We start from the raw sequence: 16237 nt of genomic DNA on the forward strand, positions 1-16237 counted from the left end.
TTCACGTAATTTGCCCTTGCTAAGTCAAGCCCGCGCATTAGGCAGATGGGTCTTGTGAATGAGAGTAGGTAACACTCTCTCTCTCTGTGCGGATTAGAGATTCCCATTCAGTCTCACCATTTCTCGCTCGGAGCAGACGACACTCAGAGCCGCCAGGTCAGCCCTGCTTGCGTCACGTGATCACAACTTCCTCTACCAAATGAAACCCATTAGCAGCTATGACAGCTCACATCAACGAGAATTAAACTCAGTAAAATTTCATTAAAAAAACCCAACATAATTCGAGTTCAGTCGAACCTGACTTATGTGGACGCAAATTGTGTCTGGTTAACTAAATTCCGAATATGCGAGTCAGTTCATCACCACAATTCTACAGAGACGGAAAAAAGCAGCAAACTGGTATTAATTGTATTAGATTATTCATGTATTGCTGTCAGACACTACATTGCATCTCTTTGCGATTTCATGAGAAGGAACGTGAAGCATCAAACTTGTCAATATGCAAGTGACATTCGATACAAAATTATGGAAATAGCAGTCAAGTGGACACGTTTTCTCCCTAACTAAGAGTGATTTAGTCACATAAGTCGTTATACAACACAAGGAAAGTTGATGCAAAGGCCGGAATAAACTGGATACGAAACTAATTTGATATCACGCATAATCTATATCTAAATAGCCTATGGCTATTCTTAGTACTCCTAGGTTCTAATAGCAACACAATGACATAATCATATTTACAACATTGACCGTTGATGCTTTGAACGAGGTTGATGGCGGAGTAACAGAAATTAGTCCCAATTCACATCATGTGGTGCCTTTATTTCAGTCGACACATGACCAGATCTGTCCAATGCACATGACTGTCAACATCGATGTCGCCGTCAGTCATCACCCACACTTCTGTTATGTACTTTTTATAATATATTTTTAGTCTTGGGGGTGGGGGTTAGTTTTATTCTGTGCTGTTGTTTGTTTTATTTTTGTTTTTTGTTTTTGGGAGTGAGCGGGAGAAGAAGTGGGTTCCGCTGAGTTGTCAAGTATACAAGCTGACAGGTGGGATATACTAGATGAAATTATCTATAAACGAACCCGGATCGTCAATCTATCTGTAGGGAAACATGGGGACCGTTGGTGCTGCTTTCGTTTTAATACTCCAGTTGTCATGTACCCAAAAGACTATTTTGGGTTTTTGGATGGACCTGCTGGGGAATAAAAGAAAAATAGAGGATGACTGGCAAAATGCATGCATATGAGTTTCACTCTGAATGAAATAAAAAGAATTATTTTTAATTATTACTACCCTCACAGTTTAAGAGTAATTATTACTGTGAATCACTGAACAGATCTCTTGCAGGTTCTTAAAAACTGTTCCCTATCAGGGTTAATCATTACTACTGTCACAGTGTAAGAGAAATTATTACTGTGAATCACTGAACAGATCTCCTGCAAGTTTTTAAAAGGTGTTCCCTATCAGGGCACAATAGCAATAAGCTCTGTTTTGGCGTGTTTTAATGACGCACTTTGTTCCATGTAAAGTTCACCTTTCATCATTCACGAATTGCTTCCTCAACATGTACTTTCAATAAATAGTCTATTAATAGAAAAGAGCCTTTGTTCTACACTCCTCTTCAATGCCACGATTAAAACATTATTTTTCAATTCCTAAAGCTTACTGAGTTTAAACATTCCACTCTGGCTGTGTTTTGCTGGGCTCGACGTTAAACATATCCCAAATCTGCCGACGCCCACGTCTGTGGCTTGAGAACCACGCTTTTATTACTCATGTCACGCTTTCACGGCAAAACCTATAGATCCCTCGCCGCACTAAACTTTTATCCACTTAAATTCACACAAGCAGGTCTGACTATATAGCTTCCAGTGACTTTTCTACGATGGGAGTTTGCAGCTATGCGTTGGCTTCAGTAAGCATTTACCCCGCTCAACCGCCCATCAGGTTCTACCCTGGACCCGTGCGGATCATGGGGCCCTTTGATCCTGGCATCTGAAACTATTTCTTTTTTGAGGTCGGAAGCCTACAGCCAGGTTAACGTGCTCGCTCGGCCAGCTGATGACCTCGAATTCGATTCCGATCGTCAGTAAAGCTGGTTTCTGTTGTCCATGCGAAGAGATAAGGTTGAAATATTGCTAAAAGCGGCGTAAAACCACACTCACTCACACATCTGTAACCTTTACTGTAGGTACTTTCTTTACAAATGGACTCCGACCTAGGACCTAACTCATGGTGTGACGTCATGTTCTGGTCATCAATTGCATATGAGTTCGTGGATTCAAACCCTTTTCACTCGGTGCACTTGTTCCAAACAGTATAAAATACTACACGTTTAAACCTCAAGATTGAACCATATTCCGTCTCCAAGTCAAGTAGGTCAGAAATATACTCAGTCAAAAAGGAAACTTCACAAAATGTATTTTTAAAAAATAATGAATAATTTTTCTCTGATGATACATCTATGTATCCGAAATGGGATCCGACCGGGGTAGAATAGGCCCACAGCAACCCATGCTTGCCATAAAAGGCGACTATGCTTGTCGTAAGCGGCGACTAACGGGATAGGGTGGTCAGGCTCGCTGACTTGCTTGACACATTCCCAATTGCTCAGATCGATGCTCATGTTGTTGATCACTGGATTGTCTGGTCCAGACTCGATTATTTCCAGAGCGCCGCCATACAGCTGAAATATTGCTGGGTGCGGCGTAAAACTAAACTCACTCACTCACGAAATGGGATCCCTATCTTTCGACTCTAGAAAAAACGTTATCAAAACCCACTCAACCATCCATTCGTCGAACAAATGACGTTAGTGCCAAATCAGGTTTTGCACGTGCCGTCGATCATGTGATCTTCATTTGCACGTGGCTGCAATGGCCTAAAGAATTTTAAAAAAACAACACTTCTAAACCACAGTTCTAACGCTACTTTAAATGCCACGATTGTCAAATGTGCAACGTAAACATGTCGTTGGAATGTTGCAAGCGGATCGGTTATTGACGTCGCAATGGGATGCAGCCGTCGTAGTGTGTATGACTTGCGAGGTCGTCTACAGCAAACTCGCACCACTTCTGATCGCCCAAGGTTGGGTCGTCCAAGTGTGACGTCACGAGCAGAAGACCGTCAAATTGTCCTACGACACCTACGTGACAGATTTCTGCTGGCTACACGAACCAGGGCTGAGATGTTTAGCGGTCGACTGTCCTCAGACTATTCGAAATCTCCATTCTCGACGACGTCCATATCATGGGCCAATATTGACGCCGTTTCATCAATGTCTGCTGTGGGCTCAACGTCACCTCCGATGGACCAGAGAAAGAGTGGAATCGGGTCTTCTATAGCGATGAATCCAGGTTTACCCTCAGATTCGCGGAAGGCAGGAATAGAGTCTGGAGACGACGTCGTGAACGGTATGCCCAATGTTGTGTACAGGAAGTCAACAGATTCGAGGGCGGAAGTTGCATGATGTGGGGTGCTTTCTGTGGGAACAACCATTCCCGACTTCTGGTCATCCGTTGAAACTTCACAGCTGCTGCTTACCGCGGCCTTGCACTCACCCCTGAACTCCTTCCTTTCATGGCGGTTCATGGCCCAGGTCTACAGTTCCAGCATGATAATGCGCGGCCGCATACCACGAAATCCCCTTCAAAACGCTGGAATCAACGTCATGGATTGGTCATCCAGGTCCCCTGACCTTAATCCAATAGAGCACGTTTGGGATGCACTTCGTGGTCCAACCTCAGAATTTGCAGGAACTTGGCGCTGTCTTGCAAGAGCAATGGCGCAGAATCCCCAACCACGTGTTCACAAGCATCTGGCAGTCGATGAGGGGACGATGTTTGGCAGTGGTGAATGCGCGGGGCGGCCATACACAATATTTAACTGAGAAATTTGAATTTTTATTCTTGTGACTTGACATTCTGTATACCCATGTTTTGCAACGACAGTGTAGCCTGATGGAACTGACTGTGGCACTGTCAGTGTATCGAGTACATCACACAGATCTCAGCACTGAAACAATAACAATGTAACCATCTTACCATCTCTTGTTCTTTTATAGTACCCCGAAGAAAGAATGTGAAGTTTGTTGTTTTTGTTTTGACTCAGTATAAGTTGTGAATATGCACACGGCTGTCTCAGCAGTACTGAAACTCAGAACCTCAGGATAATAACGACATTGACTTGACGTTACAGTCTTTTAATTACTCCTGGGAAAATTTTAAGTACAAAGGTTTCAACAGGATTTCTTGTAGTGTTTCAGGCATATGGTGACATTCTTCAGTTCCGGCAGATGTCGCCGAGGGATCAGGTCGGTAGCTGGGTTACGGCGGGGGTCTTTCAGTGTCGAAGCGTCAGCGCAGCAGAGCCTGGTAACTAGCCTGGCAGGGGGCTGGGATAAAATTCCTCCTTTAACACAGACAAACTGTAGAAGTCGTAGGATGACAGGAGGGCGCTGGCTGTTCCCTCGTCTCAACATGCAAATGTCTTTGCAGTGGGCTGTTAGACCGCATGTCCATATACAGGGTGAATCAGTATGCTCGGTTCACCCTCACAATGGCCGTATTAGTGGTTGGTGTCATTTTTTTGTCACGTTGTTAGAAGTCAGTGCCCTACTGCTGTATGTCATTTGGACAGAATTCACAAACCAAGGTGATGATTTGATACTTCTGGAATTATTGATTCAGAAATAACGGGGATCATTTGGTTTCATTGTTTGTGATGTACGTGTGGTGGTTGTGTGCCAGGGCATGTATTACCGGGGGTAATAACCGCTCACTAGAATGATTATCGATGGAAGCGGTTTGTGACCTGAGGTATCACGGAACCCCATGATGAAACTGAGACGTATTTAAGTTTGTTTGTTTGGATTGGTGTTAACCGCGGCACTCAGCAGAATTCCAGATGTATGACGGCGGTCTGGAAATAATCCAGACTAGACCAGACAACTCAGTGATCAACACCATGAGCATCACTTGGGATACGATGACATGTGTCTACCAAGTCAGCGAGCCTGACCACCCGATCCCGTTAGTCGCATCTTACGACAATCATGAGTTACTGAAGACCAGTTTTAACCTGGATCTTAACAGTTCACATGTTAAAGAATAATTGCAGTCACACAATAGAGTTCAACAGCCATGTTGTTGGCAGATGCAGGTGTTAACTGTTCTTTGCAGTTGCTGCGCAGATTTGCGCACATCAGACAGCCGGTTCGAAACCCAGTCTGTCCCCGGTTATCTCTTCATGGTTAGACAGAACCATACCACTGTCCTTTAGTATCACAAATGTTATTAACGTCAGACATATCCGCCAATTGGGGCTTTCCTCCTACTTGAAGCTAACACCCCGTAAGATAGCAGAAATAGTTTTGACAACATCAAACCAAACTCACTCACACATTAAAGCGAAGCAGACTCATCTACATATTCAAGACCACAAGCATCATTTAGTTCACTACCAGTTTGGCGGTTAATGACAAACCGAAAATCGTATCAACCGTAACACAGAAACCGTATCACATGAGACATGCTTCTCAATGTCAAGGACTAAACATAGTATATATACGAAAAGGTGAAATCCAGCCCTCATTAAATCTGCAACGAGCGTTCCTCTTGGCAAAGGATTTTCGAAGACAATTGCCAAAAGATGTAATTACATGTAATCGGCTGCTTTCAGTGAAGCGACAGAATCCCGAACTACATACACTGAAACACAACCAGAGCCAGTGATGGGGAATTACGCTACCGACATCAAAGACCCGGATTGCAAAATTCTTCCCTTTCAGGTTGGTTCCAGTTCCAGAAATGTCACGTGTGTGTTGAAAGGAAGATGACACGTAGGGCGCCTAGATTAATTCTTGCAGAAATTGAAACTGTTTAACACCTACAATGCACCTAAAGATGCAGAATTCACTCTTAACGTAACACACAAATACTCGGCATATGTCATGGCAAAACAACATCGATGCACCGAACACACATACCGCAATTAAATGTTAAGTGTTAGTTCAAGAATCGTCTCTACTGAACAATCTCGGAGGTTGGTCCATGTATTTTATTAATTCTCGCTTTATAAACCTTTCAGTTTCGGGTTTTGCTGTAAATCTCACGAAGAAGAGAATCCTCCTATAATTCCATTTACAATTACATTAGCCGTGGCCGCCACTCCGCTGAAGGCGACATCAGTAGTCTCATCAACATCCCTCCAAGTCAGAATTATTTCATGTGTGGAGGGCGCAGACAGGCTAATTAAACACCCCCACAAACCTTAGGTCCCCACTTTTAAACTCTTGCCACTTGCATCGAGTGACCTTTAATGTTTAATTCAGCGTCCGGTGCAATGGGTCGCGACATAGAGCTGACCTCATCAAAGGAGAATGATCAACGATGATTAGTTTCATTCTGTCGTCATTACGTTGGTGTTATCATGTGTCTTCTGTCACCGTGGTGTACCCTTTAGAGAACCTACCCAGAAACATTGACTACATTAAACATGACAAATACACTATACATTATTCTATGCAGTACGACCAATACACAATCCATTATTCTATACAGTACGACCAATACACAATCCATTGCTCCATGTAGACCGACCAATACACAATCCATTGTTCCATACAGATCAACCAATACACAATCCATTATTCTATACAGTACGACCAATACACAATCCATTATTCTATACAGTACGACCAATACACTATCCATTGTTCCATGAAGACCGACCAATACACAATCCATTGTTCCATGTAGACCGACCAATACACAATCCATTGTTCCATACAGATCAACCAATACACAATCCATTATTCTATACAGTACGACCAATACACAATCCATTATTCTATACAGTACGACCAATACACAATCCATTATTCTATGCAGTACGACCAATACACAATCCATTATTCTATGCAGTACGACCAATACACTATCCATTGTTCCATGAAGACCGACCAATACACAATCCATTGTTCCATACAGATCAACCAATACACAATCCATTATTCTATACAGTACGACCAATACACAATCCATTATTCTATACAGTACGACCAATACACAATCCATTATTCCATACAGTACGACCAATACACAATCCATTATTCTATGCAGTACGACCAATACACAATCTATTGTTCCATGTAGACCGACCAATACACAATCCATTGTTCCATGTAGACCGACCAATACACAATCCATTGTTCCATGTAGACCGACCAATACACAATCAATTATTCCATACAGTACGACCAATACACAATCAATTATTCCATACAGTACGACCAATACACAATACCTAGAAGGTAATCATTCGGCACAACAGAATGGAAGAAAAGCCTCAAGGGTCGATAAACACAGAGAAAATACGGTTTTTCAATATTGGGACTATTTACAGTGAGGGAGTGAGTTTTACGTCACACTCAGCAATGTTCCAGGTCTATGACGGTGGTTTGGAAATAATCGAGTCTGGACTAGACAATCTAGTGATCAACAGCATCAACATCGGTCTGACCAATTGGGAACCGATGACATGTGTCAGAGAGTCTGACCACCCGATCCCGTTAGTGGTCACTAACGACAACATTTGTGTGGACTTCACAAACAGTGAAGATTGTAAGTCATTTCTCAAGATGTTTCGAACTCTTACTGTAGACACGTTTAAACAGGATTGGCATTCAGGACTGGAGGAAAGTTCAAGATACGACACATCTCGCACCATCAAATCCTACTTTGAAACAGAGACGTATCTCCACAACCTTAAATCTAAACCCCTTAGAAACTGTCTCATTCGATTCCGACTAGGTCTCAGCGATCTGGAGGTCAACAAAGGAAGGCACTACAACATCGATAAAATAACCAGGCGCTATAAAATATGTAATAACGGATTCGAAGACGAATATCATTTTATGTATCTTTGCCCAGTCTATAATCAACCCAGAATATTTACCTACATCTAATTCCATATCCACACATGACTTTAAGGAGCTTTTATCTTGATTTTATCTTATCTCTTATATATACACCATGCTTTGATATTACGCCAAACTTTGTTTTGTTAATTGAATTATATTTCCGTTCAACCCATGCATATCTCTATGCTGACGTATACATGTAACTCTATTGCATATGGGCCCATGGCCTCTTGTGCAATGAAACATTGACTGATTGACTGACAAGCTTGTTTTGCTGAAGATCAGTTCTAACCTGGATCTTCCAAATTGGACATACCAGTTACCCGAACGAACATACTACCTTGCTTTGAGTTGTACTATATGTTTCCATAGCTGTTCGGTTGAATACTTGACTTGCCTTTTCATGTGTCCATGACTGGCGCTAAGATACATTCTAACCCGGATCTTCACGTTTAACTATTTACAGATTTGATGCCATATATACTGTTGAGGTTTCAAGTTAGAACCTTAATGTAACTTGCATATGGATTTTATGCTCCATTATGACATTTAATCTTCGGCTAAATCCACTTTCGTACAAATGCATGCGACCCGTGAAGGTCCCGGGGTAGAATAGGCCTTCAGCAACCAATGCTTGCCATAAAAGGCGACTATGCTTGTCGTAAGAGGCTACTAACGGGATCGGGTGGTCAGGCTCGCTGACTTGGTTGACACATGTCATCAGTTCCCAATTGCGCAGATCGATACTCATGTTGTTAGTCACTGGATTGTGTGGTCCAGACTCGATTATTTCCAGAGCGCCGCCACCTGGATCGAATACTGCTGAGTGCGGCGTAAAACTAAACTCACTCACTCACACACAAATGCATGCCATTCTAAACGGTGCATGTTGTAATGAGAGTTTATAGAAACTGCAGGACAGAGTCCCACTCAGTGATCGTAGCTCGACGACGACTGTCGTAAGTCCATGATATAAAATGGCAGCTACGATCACTTCAGAGTGAGTAAGTGAATTTGGTTTCACGCCGCTTTTAACAACATCCCAGCAACATCATGGTGAGGGACACCAGAAATGGGCTTCACACATTGTACCCATGTCGGAAATCGAACACAGATCTTTGTCATGACAGACGAACGCTTTACCGAATTGGCTACCTCTACTTCACGGAACTCGGCTGTATGTCTGATTAAGTCTTCGCCTAACCTTGGCGGAATGAAACATCCATGGACTTAAAGTAATTCTATCCATATAGTAGACAAATCTATACACACACAAAATATAGGACGTCATTACTATTGGTTTTAAATAACTCATCAACTCGAATGATTATCGGCTTTAAGCACAGGCAAACCGTAGCGCAAATGGGGTTGCGCAGCAGGAAGAAACTGACCAGTCTTCATGAAGCGAACGAAGCCTCACCCGCTTATAAGAAGATTAGTCATATTCTCTATGCTGCGCAAGACAACCCTATCTGTGCTACAGTTTGCCTGTGCTTTACGGCATGCGTCGAGCCATCGGTATCCGTGAGAAAATGCTACCTAAAATCATGTCATTCATAATACGCAGGGGTCTAAACAGTTCATGTTGTAAATTGGGATCAAATCTACCTTTTTAATCCTCTAAAAATAGGAAAATACCTCCTCCAAATACCTCCCCGTCAGTGTTTAAATAGGTTCCCAAGGAACATCAATTTGTCGTATTTAGGCGAAGGCTTCTATTTAATTGGCACTGTTGTATTCAATAATCAACTCAGTCCTATCACCATGTAGTCTGATAGAATGCACGATGGAAACTCCTCCGCAAAAAGTTTTCCTTTAATGTCTTGTTGCCATAGTAACGCAAGTCTAGAAGCTCTCTGTATGTGACAGACAAATTAACTTCGGATAATGCTTTCTCAAAACAGTCTCACAGACGTCCTGCCAAAGGTATGCGCTTACAAAATAACATAATCATAAACATGGAGGTTTTGGCACGTTTTGACTAAGTAGACGCTTTTTGCATCACATATGCAAAAAACTGAAAAAAATCGACGTAACATAACTCGACACCCAGTTACAGAGCTTGGTAAATCTAAATAAGTTCATGCTCAATTCCGTAATAACGATACATAGCTGTATACAGTCATTCACATAGTTCGGATACAAATGGCACTCAATCCGCTTTTCACGGACTCCGTGCAGCAGGTGTTGTAATTGCGGACGCATTATGAGATTAGCATTTTTATGGGACATTATTCCAGGAATCAAGGTCTTAGAGAACCAAGGAATGCGAACTTTCGACATGGAGGAAGTGACGTCACAGGCCTTTTCTCATATGGATGCAAAATGGTACCGTTAGTGCTAATGTGGCGTCAATACTTACCGCCCAGTTTTGTTTTATTTGTGGACTTACTTCGACATTAGGCGACAAACTGTGAATTTATAAATCGTCTTTAAAAGTATGACAATTTTTCGTGACTCTAATGTTAAAGATACCTCACGGTTACTTTACCACGATGGCACTTTGATATTTTCTATAATGGCTTTCGTCCGCTCCTTCTAATGTTACAATACATCGTTGTTTTTCGCTCCCTGAGATAACGTATCATTTTTCGTATAATGGGGTCTAAAAGGAGGCTACAAAAACAACATTGTGTAAGAATTTGTGATTCGTTTTAAATGACACCATTAGCAGCGGCAAGAAATGTGTCTAATCAAGATCTATAAATAGATAGCATCATTGTCAGCTATTAGATGCTTATATTACATAGAACACATTGTACCATTCAAGCAGTATACTCCCATGAATGCAACCTAAGCGAAATGACAACGACTTGTTTTGCCTTGTTCATTAATTTTCGTTGATTTAATCAAAACAAAGCAATCGAACATTTGTGATGGTTTTCATTGACATAAATTAGAACTTTAAAGGGGCGGTGGGGTAGCCGTGGTTAAAGCGTTCGCTCTTCACGCTGAAGACCCGGTTCGATTCCTAACATATGGGTACAATGTGTGAAACCCATTTCTGGTGTTCTACGCCATGATATTGCTGCAATGTTGCTAAAAGCGCCGTAAAACCAAACTCACTTACTCACTAGTACGTATACGTTGAAACTTGTTGACTAATTGTTTCACGCTATTCTCAACAATATTCCAGTAGGAGCTACGATCTAAGGGTCGGAATACGTTTTTTTAAAATATCATGTTTGTTTGTTTTATGATGATGCGCTGCACTCAGCACTGTTCCAGCTATATGGCGGTGGACTGTCAATAATCTATTCTGGACTGACAATCTAGTGATCAACAGCATGAACATCGATCTACGCAATGGGATACGATGACATGTGTCAACCAAGTCAGCGAGTCTGACCACCCGACCACCCATTAGTGGGATCTGACGAGTAACATGGGTTGTTGAAGATCGATTCGAACCCGGATCTGAGTGAGTGAGTGAGTTAAGTTTTACGCCGCACTCAGCAATATTCCAACTATATGGCGGCGGTCTGGAAATAATCGAGTCTGAACTAGACAATCCAGTGATCAACAACATGAGCATCGATCTGCGCAATTGGGAACCGATGACATGTGTCAAGCAAGATGACATGTGTCAGCGGCCCGACCACCCGATCCCGTTAGTCGCCTCTTACGACAAGCACAGTCACCTTTGATGGCAAGCATTGGTTGCTGAAGGCCCATCAACAATTCAGCGAGACTGAATCACGCGATCCATTAATCGTCATTCAGCCTTAGTAACAAGCATGCCGCCTCTAATAAGCGTCATATGCTCAAGCAAATGATGCTCCATTCATAGACGCACAAAATGCTGGTGTTTACGCTAATGACGTGTATTGTAATGTTTACAATACTTTAAGCATACTTTACTTGCCATCATCCAACAATTTTATACTAGTGACATATGAAATGCTCGTTATGAATTTTAATATCCTTAGTTATTTTTAAAATGTCAAACAAACACTTGAAACATATATAAACTCCGTCAGCTAACGTAGTCATCGAATTACGTAAAACCAGCCCTCGCAACTCAAGCAAATGTTTCTCTGTTTCTGAGTCTTAGGTACATCTATTAGCTCATAAAGTAAAACAAAATTGAATTTCCTCGACGTGAACCTTTTAGGAGGAATTGTCGCACACGCAAACAGAGCTGTCTCCGTCACATTTGTAAATGTCACACGTCATGATGTGACACCCGAGAAAGTCATGTGCCTCATGATCCTTCAAGTTGTCACTATTATTGTCAGTGAAAGATATGGTATTGTTTGATAAACGGTATATTCCACAAGTAAATTAAAGCAATGGTGTAGACACGTCAGCATTGATAAATGCATGCATGGTCGATTGCTCTAAGTGAGTGAGTGAGTGAGTGAGTGAGTGAGTGAGCCGGGTTTAACACCGCTTTGAACAATATCCCATATACATCACGTCGGTTCAACTGAATATGGGAGAAGAACATCGATTGAGATGTCTACCACTTTGGAGAATCATGTCAACATAGATATGGCGCAGGTAAACCTAAATAATCGGGGGCCGAAAAGAATTCGAACCCACTATCATATGTATCTGGAGGGCCAATTGCCGAAACAAAACGTGAAAAACGTAATTGTGGGACATTTGTCCAAATGCACGTGTTTGATTGTGGCACAAATACAGATGTTGGACAGAGCTAACTTGCAGTTAAAAACCGCCTTGATCATGCCCACCGTCCCTTCGATGCAATACCCTTGACCCGTCCGCATCATCAACGCAGACTGCAATGGGTACGAACTGTACGTCGGTGGCAGCGACGTGACTCGGAGAGAGTGCCCTTAACAGACGAACGTGGGTTCAGTCGGTCCAGAAACAATGGCAGAGTTTTTATTTTTTTCGACGTCGAGATATAGCGATTAGCGCCAAGCCGTCTCCAAGAAGTTCATCCTTCCGAAGGAGGGGCTGGTCATCCGTGGAAATCTGAATACCCAGCAATATAAGGATGGAGTGTTGAAGCCTTTTGTGGTGCCCTTTATTCGAAAACAACCAAGATGAGTGCAACACGACAACACAAAGTCGGTCTCACACTGTCAGAATTGTTCAAGAATACCTGCGTAAGGCATACCGGGAAAACAGCTTCACGGATAATCTGATTTGTTGAGTAGTTCTATAAAGAGATAACAGCTTCAAAGATAATGTAACTTGTTGACTAGTTCTACGAAGGGATTACAGCTTCACGGACTGTGCGCTTTGTTGACCAGTTCTGTAAAGGTATAACAGCTTCACGTATAATGTAATTTGTTGACCAGTTCTGTAAAGGGATAACAGCTTCACGGAAACTGTAACTTGTTTACCAATTCTGTAAAGGTATAACGGCTTCACGGAAAGTGTAACTTGTTGACCAATTCTGTAAAGGGATAACAGCTTCACGGAAAGTGTAACTTGTTGACCAATTCTGTAAAGGGATAACAGCTTCACGGATAGTGTAACTTGTTGACTAGTTCGTTATTTTGAAGAAAGTCAGCAGGCCACGCACAGCACCCGACTAGCGAACATTTGGTATATGTCACAATATGGAATTGCATTGAACATCAATATCAGCCCACGTTTCAAAGTTGATAACGTCCTCCGCACGTACACAAAGTAAAATAAAAATCAAATCGACAGAAACTGATACGCCTCAACTAAAACGAACAACCATTAGACAGTGTAATTATATTTGGATTGCCAACCAATAAGTATTTTTAGCATGAAATCTTATTGATTTTTCTGTCACGCCTTTAAGGTGATATCTAATTTGTGAGCTTAAGTCAAGATGGCAGATGTTTAATAATGAAATATGTATTTTTCTAAATGAAGTTCCTAATTTACTATTCCAGAAACATAAATACGTTCATTCTAAGCGTTAACAAGATTTTCCTCGACTGATAATGTCAGTCATGGCTCCAGGCTCCAATGGTCTTTACGAAGAACAAAATGGACTTAATCATTACGTTGTATATGACATTTACATATGTTGCAATACCGCTATCAAGATTATGCACGTTTGCTTGGGTATGTTTTGGCGATCAACAGAGGTAAACAAATTACACGTCTGCAGAACCCAATTTCCGTCCTTCTCTGGGAGACGTTACACTGCAAATTGAATCACCAAGCAAAGGGAAAGACGAGTGTTGACAAACCCCATTGATATTCCCAGGTGTTACAGTGAGGCTTATTAATGTAGAGTGCAAGAACAACGAGGGCGAACGCCAGCACATAGATCATCATTAGACAAGGCAGCACATGCAGAAGTGACAGAGGAAAAGCGACGGTTCCCTGGGGCGAAAGGATCCTCCAGCAGCGGACGACAGGATGGTAATTTCTCGCCCTCCACATGTGTACCATATTGACTGAAAACAGGACAGTGGCATGATCATCTCAGGTTGCGTGTCGAAAATCTTTGAATAAGTAAATATTATTTTACAGTTAATCGAGAATCAAGACGCCCTTTAAGCAACAGAATCTGTCAATCACGTATGACTTAGTGGTTGATAGCATGACCATTACTCCGAGATGTCGGGATCCTATCATGGCGGATGGAGCTGTTACACTGAGTGATCGTAACGCTTCCACTATCGTAGGTCTGTGATACACTACAGTGGTCTCAGCGCTTTATTCTAAGTAATTTACGCCATTTGTGTTGTGATGACATGGATGAATAAGTCATAATCAAGAAGGATTCGTAATTGTTGTTGGGACTGTTGTAATCTTTGTTAAAGTATACATAAGTACGATCGTCTCAGGGTTTCGTGGAATTACGTCACAATTTAGGAATATTTGTGTCCACTGATGAACAGAGTATATGTTGTTACACTTAGCTGTTACAGTAAGTGTTTGTTAATGTACGTAAGTGCGATCGTCTTACTTCACACTCACGACAGATACGGATACGCGTTCACCATAGCAATGAACGAATGCTGATTTATGCCGGGCTTTAAATAATTTGAAGTCCCGCTACATAAACCAAACACTGCGCTACGACCGTCACAAACCTTAGTAAATATACGATCCTTTAGAGGTATAATCCCCGTGGGCATGGATGACGACCCGGCCACGTCATTGGGAACGACGACGCTCCATCAACCCAATCTCAGTGATGGCAGACACCTTTTTCATACTTCAGGTTATTTCATGCAGCTGGTGCTATGGAGTTCACCATTATCAACATCACGTCAAGTCCGGTCACTACTATATAGACGAGTTACATCAGTAACATAACAGTAACATGAGTAACTTTGTAACATCACTTGTACCCTCGTTAAAGCATGCGAGGATCTGGGCGAATATTCTAAACCACAGTACTTACACGTAGGAGTCGAAGCAAGAACCATGAGCTATCGCATTGACATTTCAACTGTCTGCGAGAAAATGTCATGTTGACATGGCGCAATGGCAAACAAATGAAATGGCACGACAATTCTTACAGATTCGCCTTTGAAGGATATATCTATCTCATCGCGTTCATTTTGATGAGCTAGCTGGAGTAATGGTCTATGTACGGATTCACAGAGTAATCAGCTAGCTTTTAGCCATGAGCTTACTGGAGACACTGATATGGTGACTATGGTGGTTTGCCCTTCCTGTTGCTCTGTGACACTGACCACTGACCTGTCCTCCGCGTGAGTAGAGTACATATATCTATACTGAATTTTAAACTGATAATTTCTGTTGTTTGTAAATAGTATTATCATCATAGTATACTTGTATAGAGCACATATCCACGCAACTAGTACATGTTCAGGGTGATGGTATTTTAATTTCGATCTTTGGATGTCAGTCTCAACGGCACATCGTATTATCAATCGCAACTCCCCGGGGACTATGCAGCTCTTGTTGTCATTAGGCGCACCCAGTTATTATGGCTTTCTCATCCTTACGAGGTACCCAATTGACAGTTGGGTGGACTGGGGCGCACAGTCACATATCTTTGTCAAAGTTTTACTGCACTTTGCTGTACCCGCAACTAGGTGTCATGTTTTCATGTGGTCACCATCTTGTCAAATATCAACGGATTCGTGGCTTCATTTGAGTGCGCATGGCTGTGTACTTTGTTTGTTTGTCCTTTTTCGTTTTCGTTTTTTTTTGTTTGCCTTGTTTGTATTGAGATTCTATTTCAGGTATATTTATGATTGCATTTCTTCATCTTCGAGATGCTGTCAATATCACCAAAATAATTACTTTGGCAACTAGTAACATCCGGATTAGAGCTGGTCTTCAGCAACCCATGCTTATAACAGATGACAGACGGCGTCATTCAATACTCATGCTGATCACTGGATTGTCTTGTCCAGACTCGATTA

The 16237-nt window shown here is 41.9% G+C and overlaps 1 protein-coding gene across 1 annotated transcript in view; it reads right to left on the reverse strand.

Annotated features, from left to right (window-relative positions):
• Nucleotides 1–12913: 12913 nt before the first annotated feature.
• Nucleotides 12914–16237, reverse strand: part of LOC137298016 (uncharacterized) — a 40352-nt gene continuing 37028 nt past the window's right edge. The window contains exon 3 of the mRNA XM_067830045.1: nt 12914–14287. Coding sequence (XP_067686146.1) covers nt 14043–14287 — 245 coding nt within the window. The 3' untranslated portion in view covers nt 12914–14042. The remainder of the gene's footprint in view (nt 14288–16237) is intronic.

The sequence above is a fragment of the Haliotis asinina genome, chromosome 10, assembly GCF_037392515.1.
Source record: "Haliotis asinina isolate JCU_RB_2024 chromosome 10, JCU_Hal_asi_v2, whole genome shotgun sequence".
In the NCBI taxonomy this organism is placed as follows: Eukaryota; Metazoa; Mollusca; class Gastropoda; order Lepetellida; family Haliotidae; genus Haliotis; species Haliotis asinina.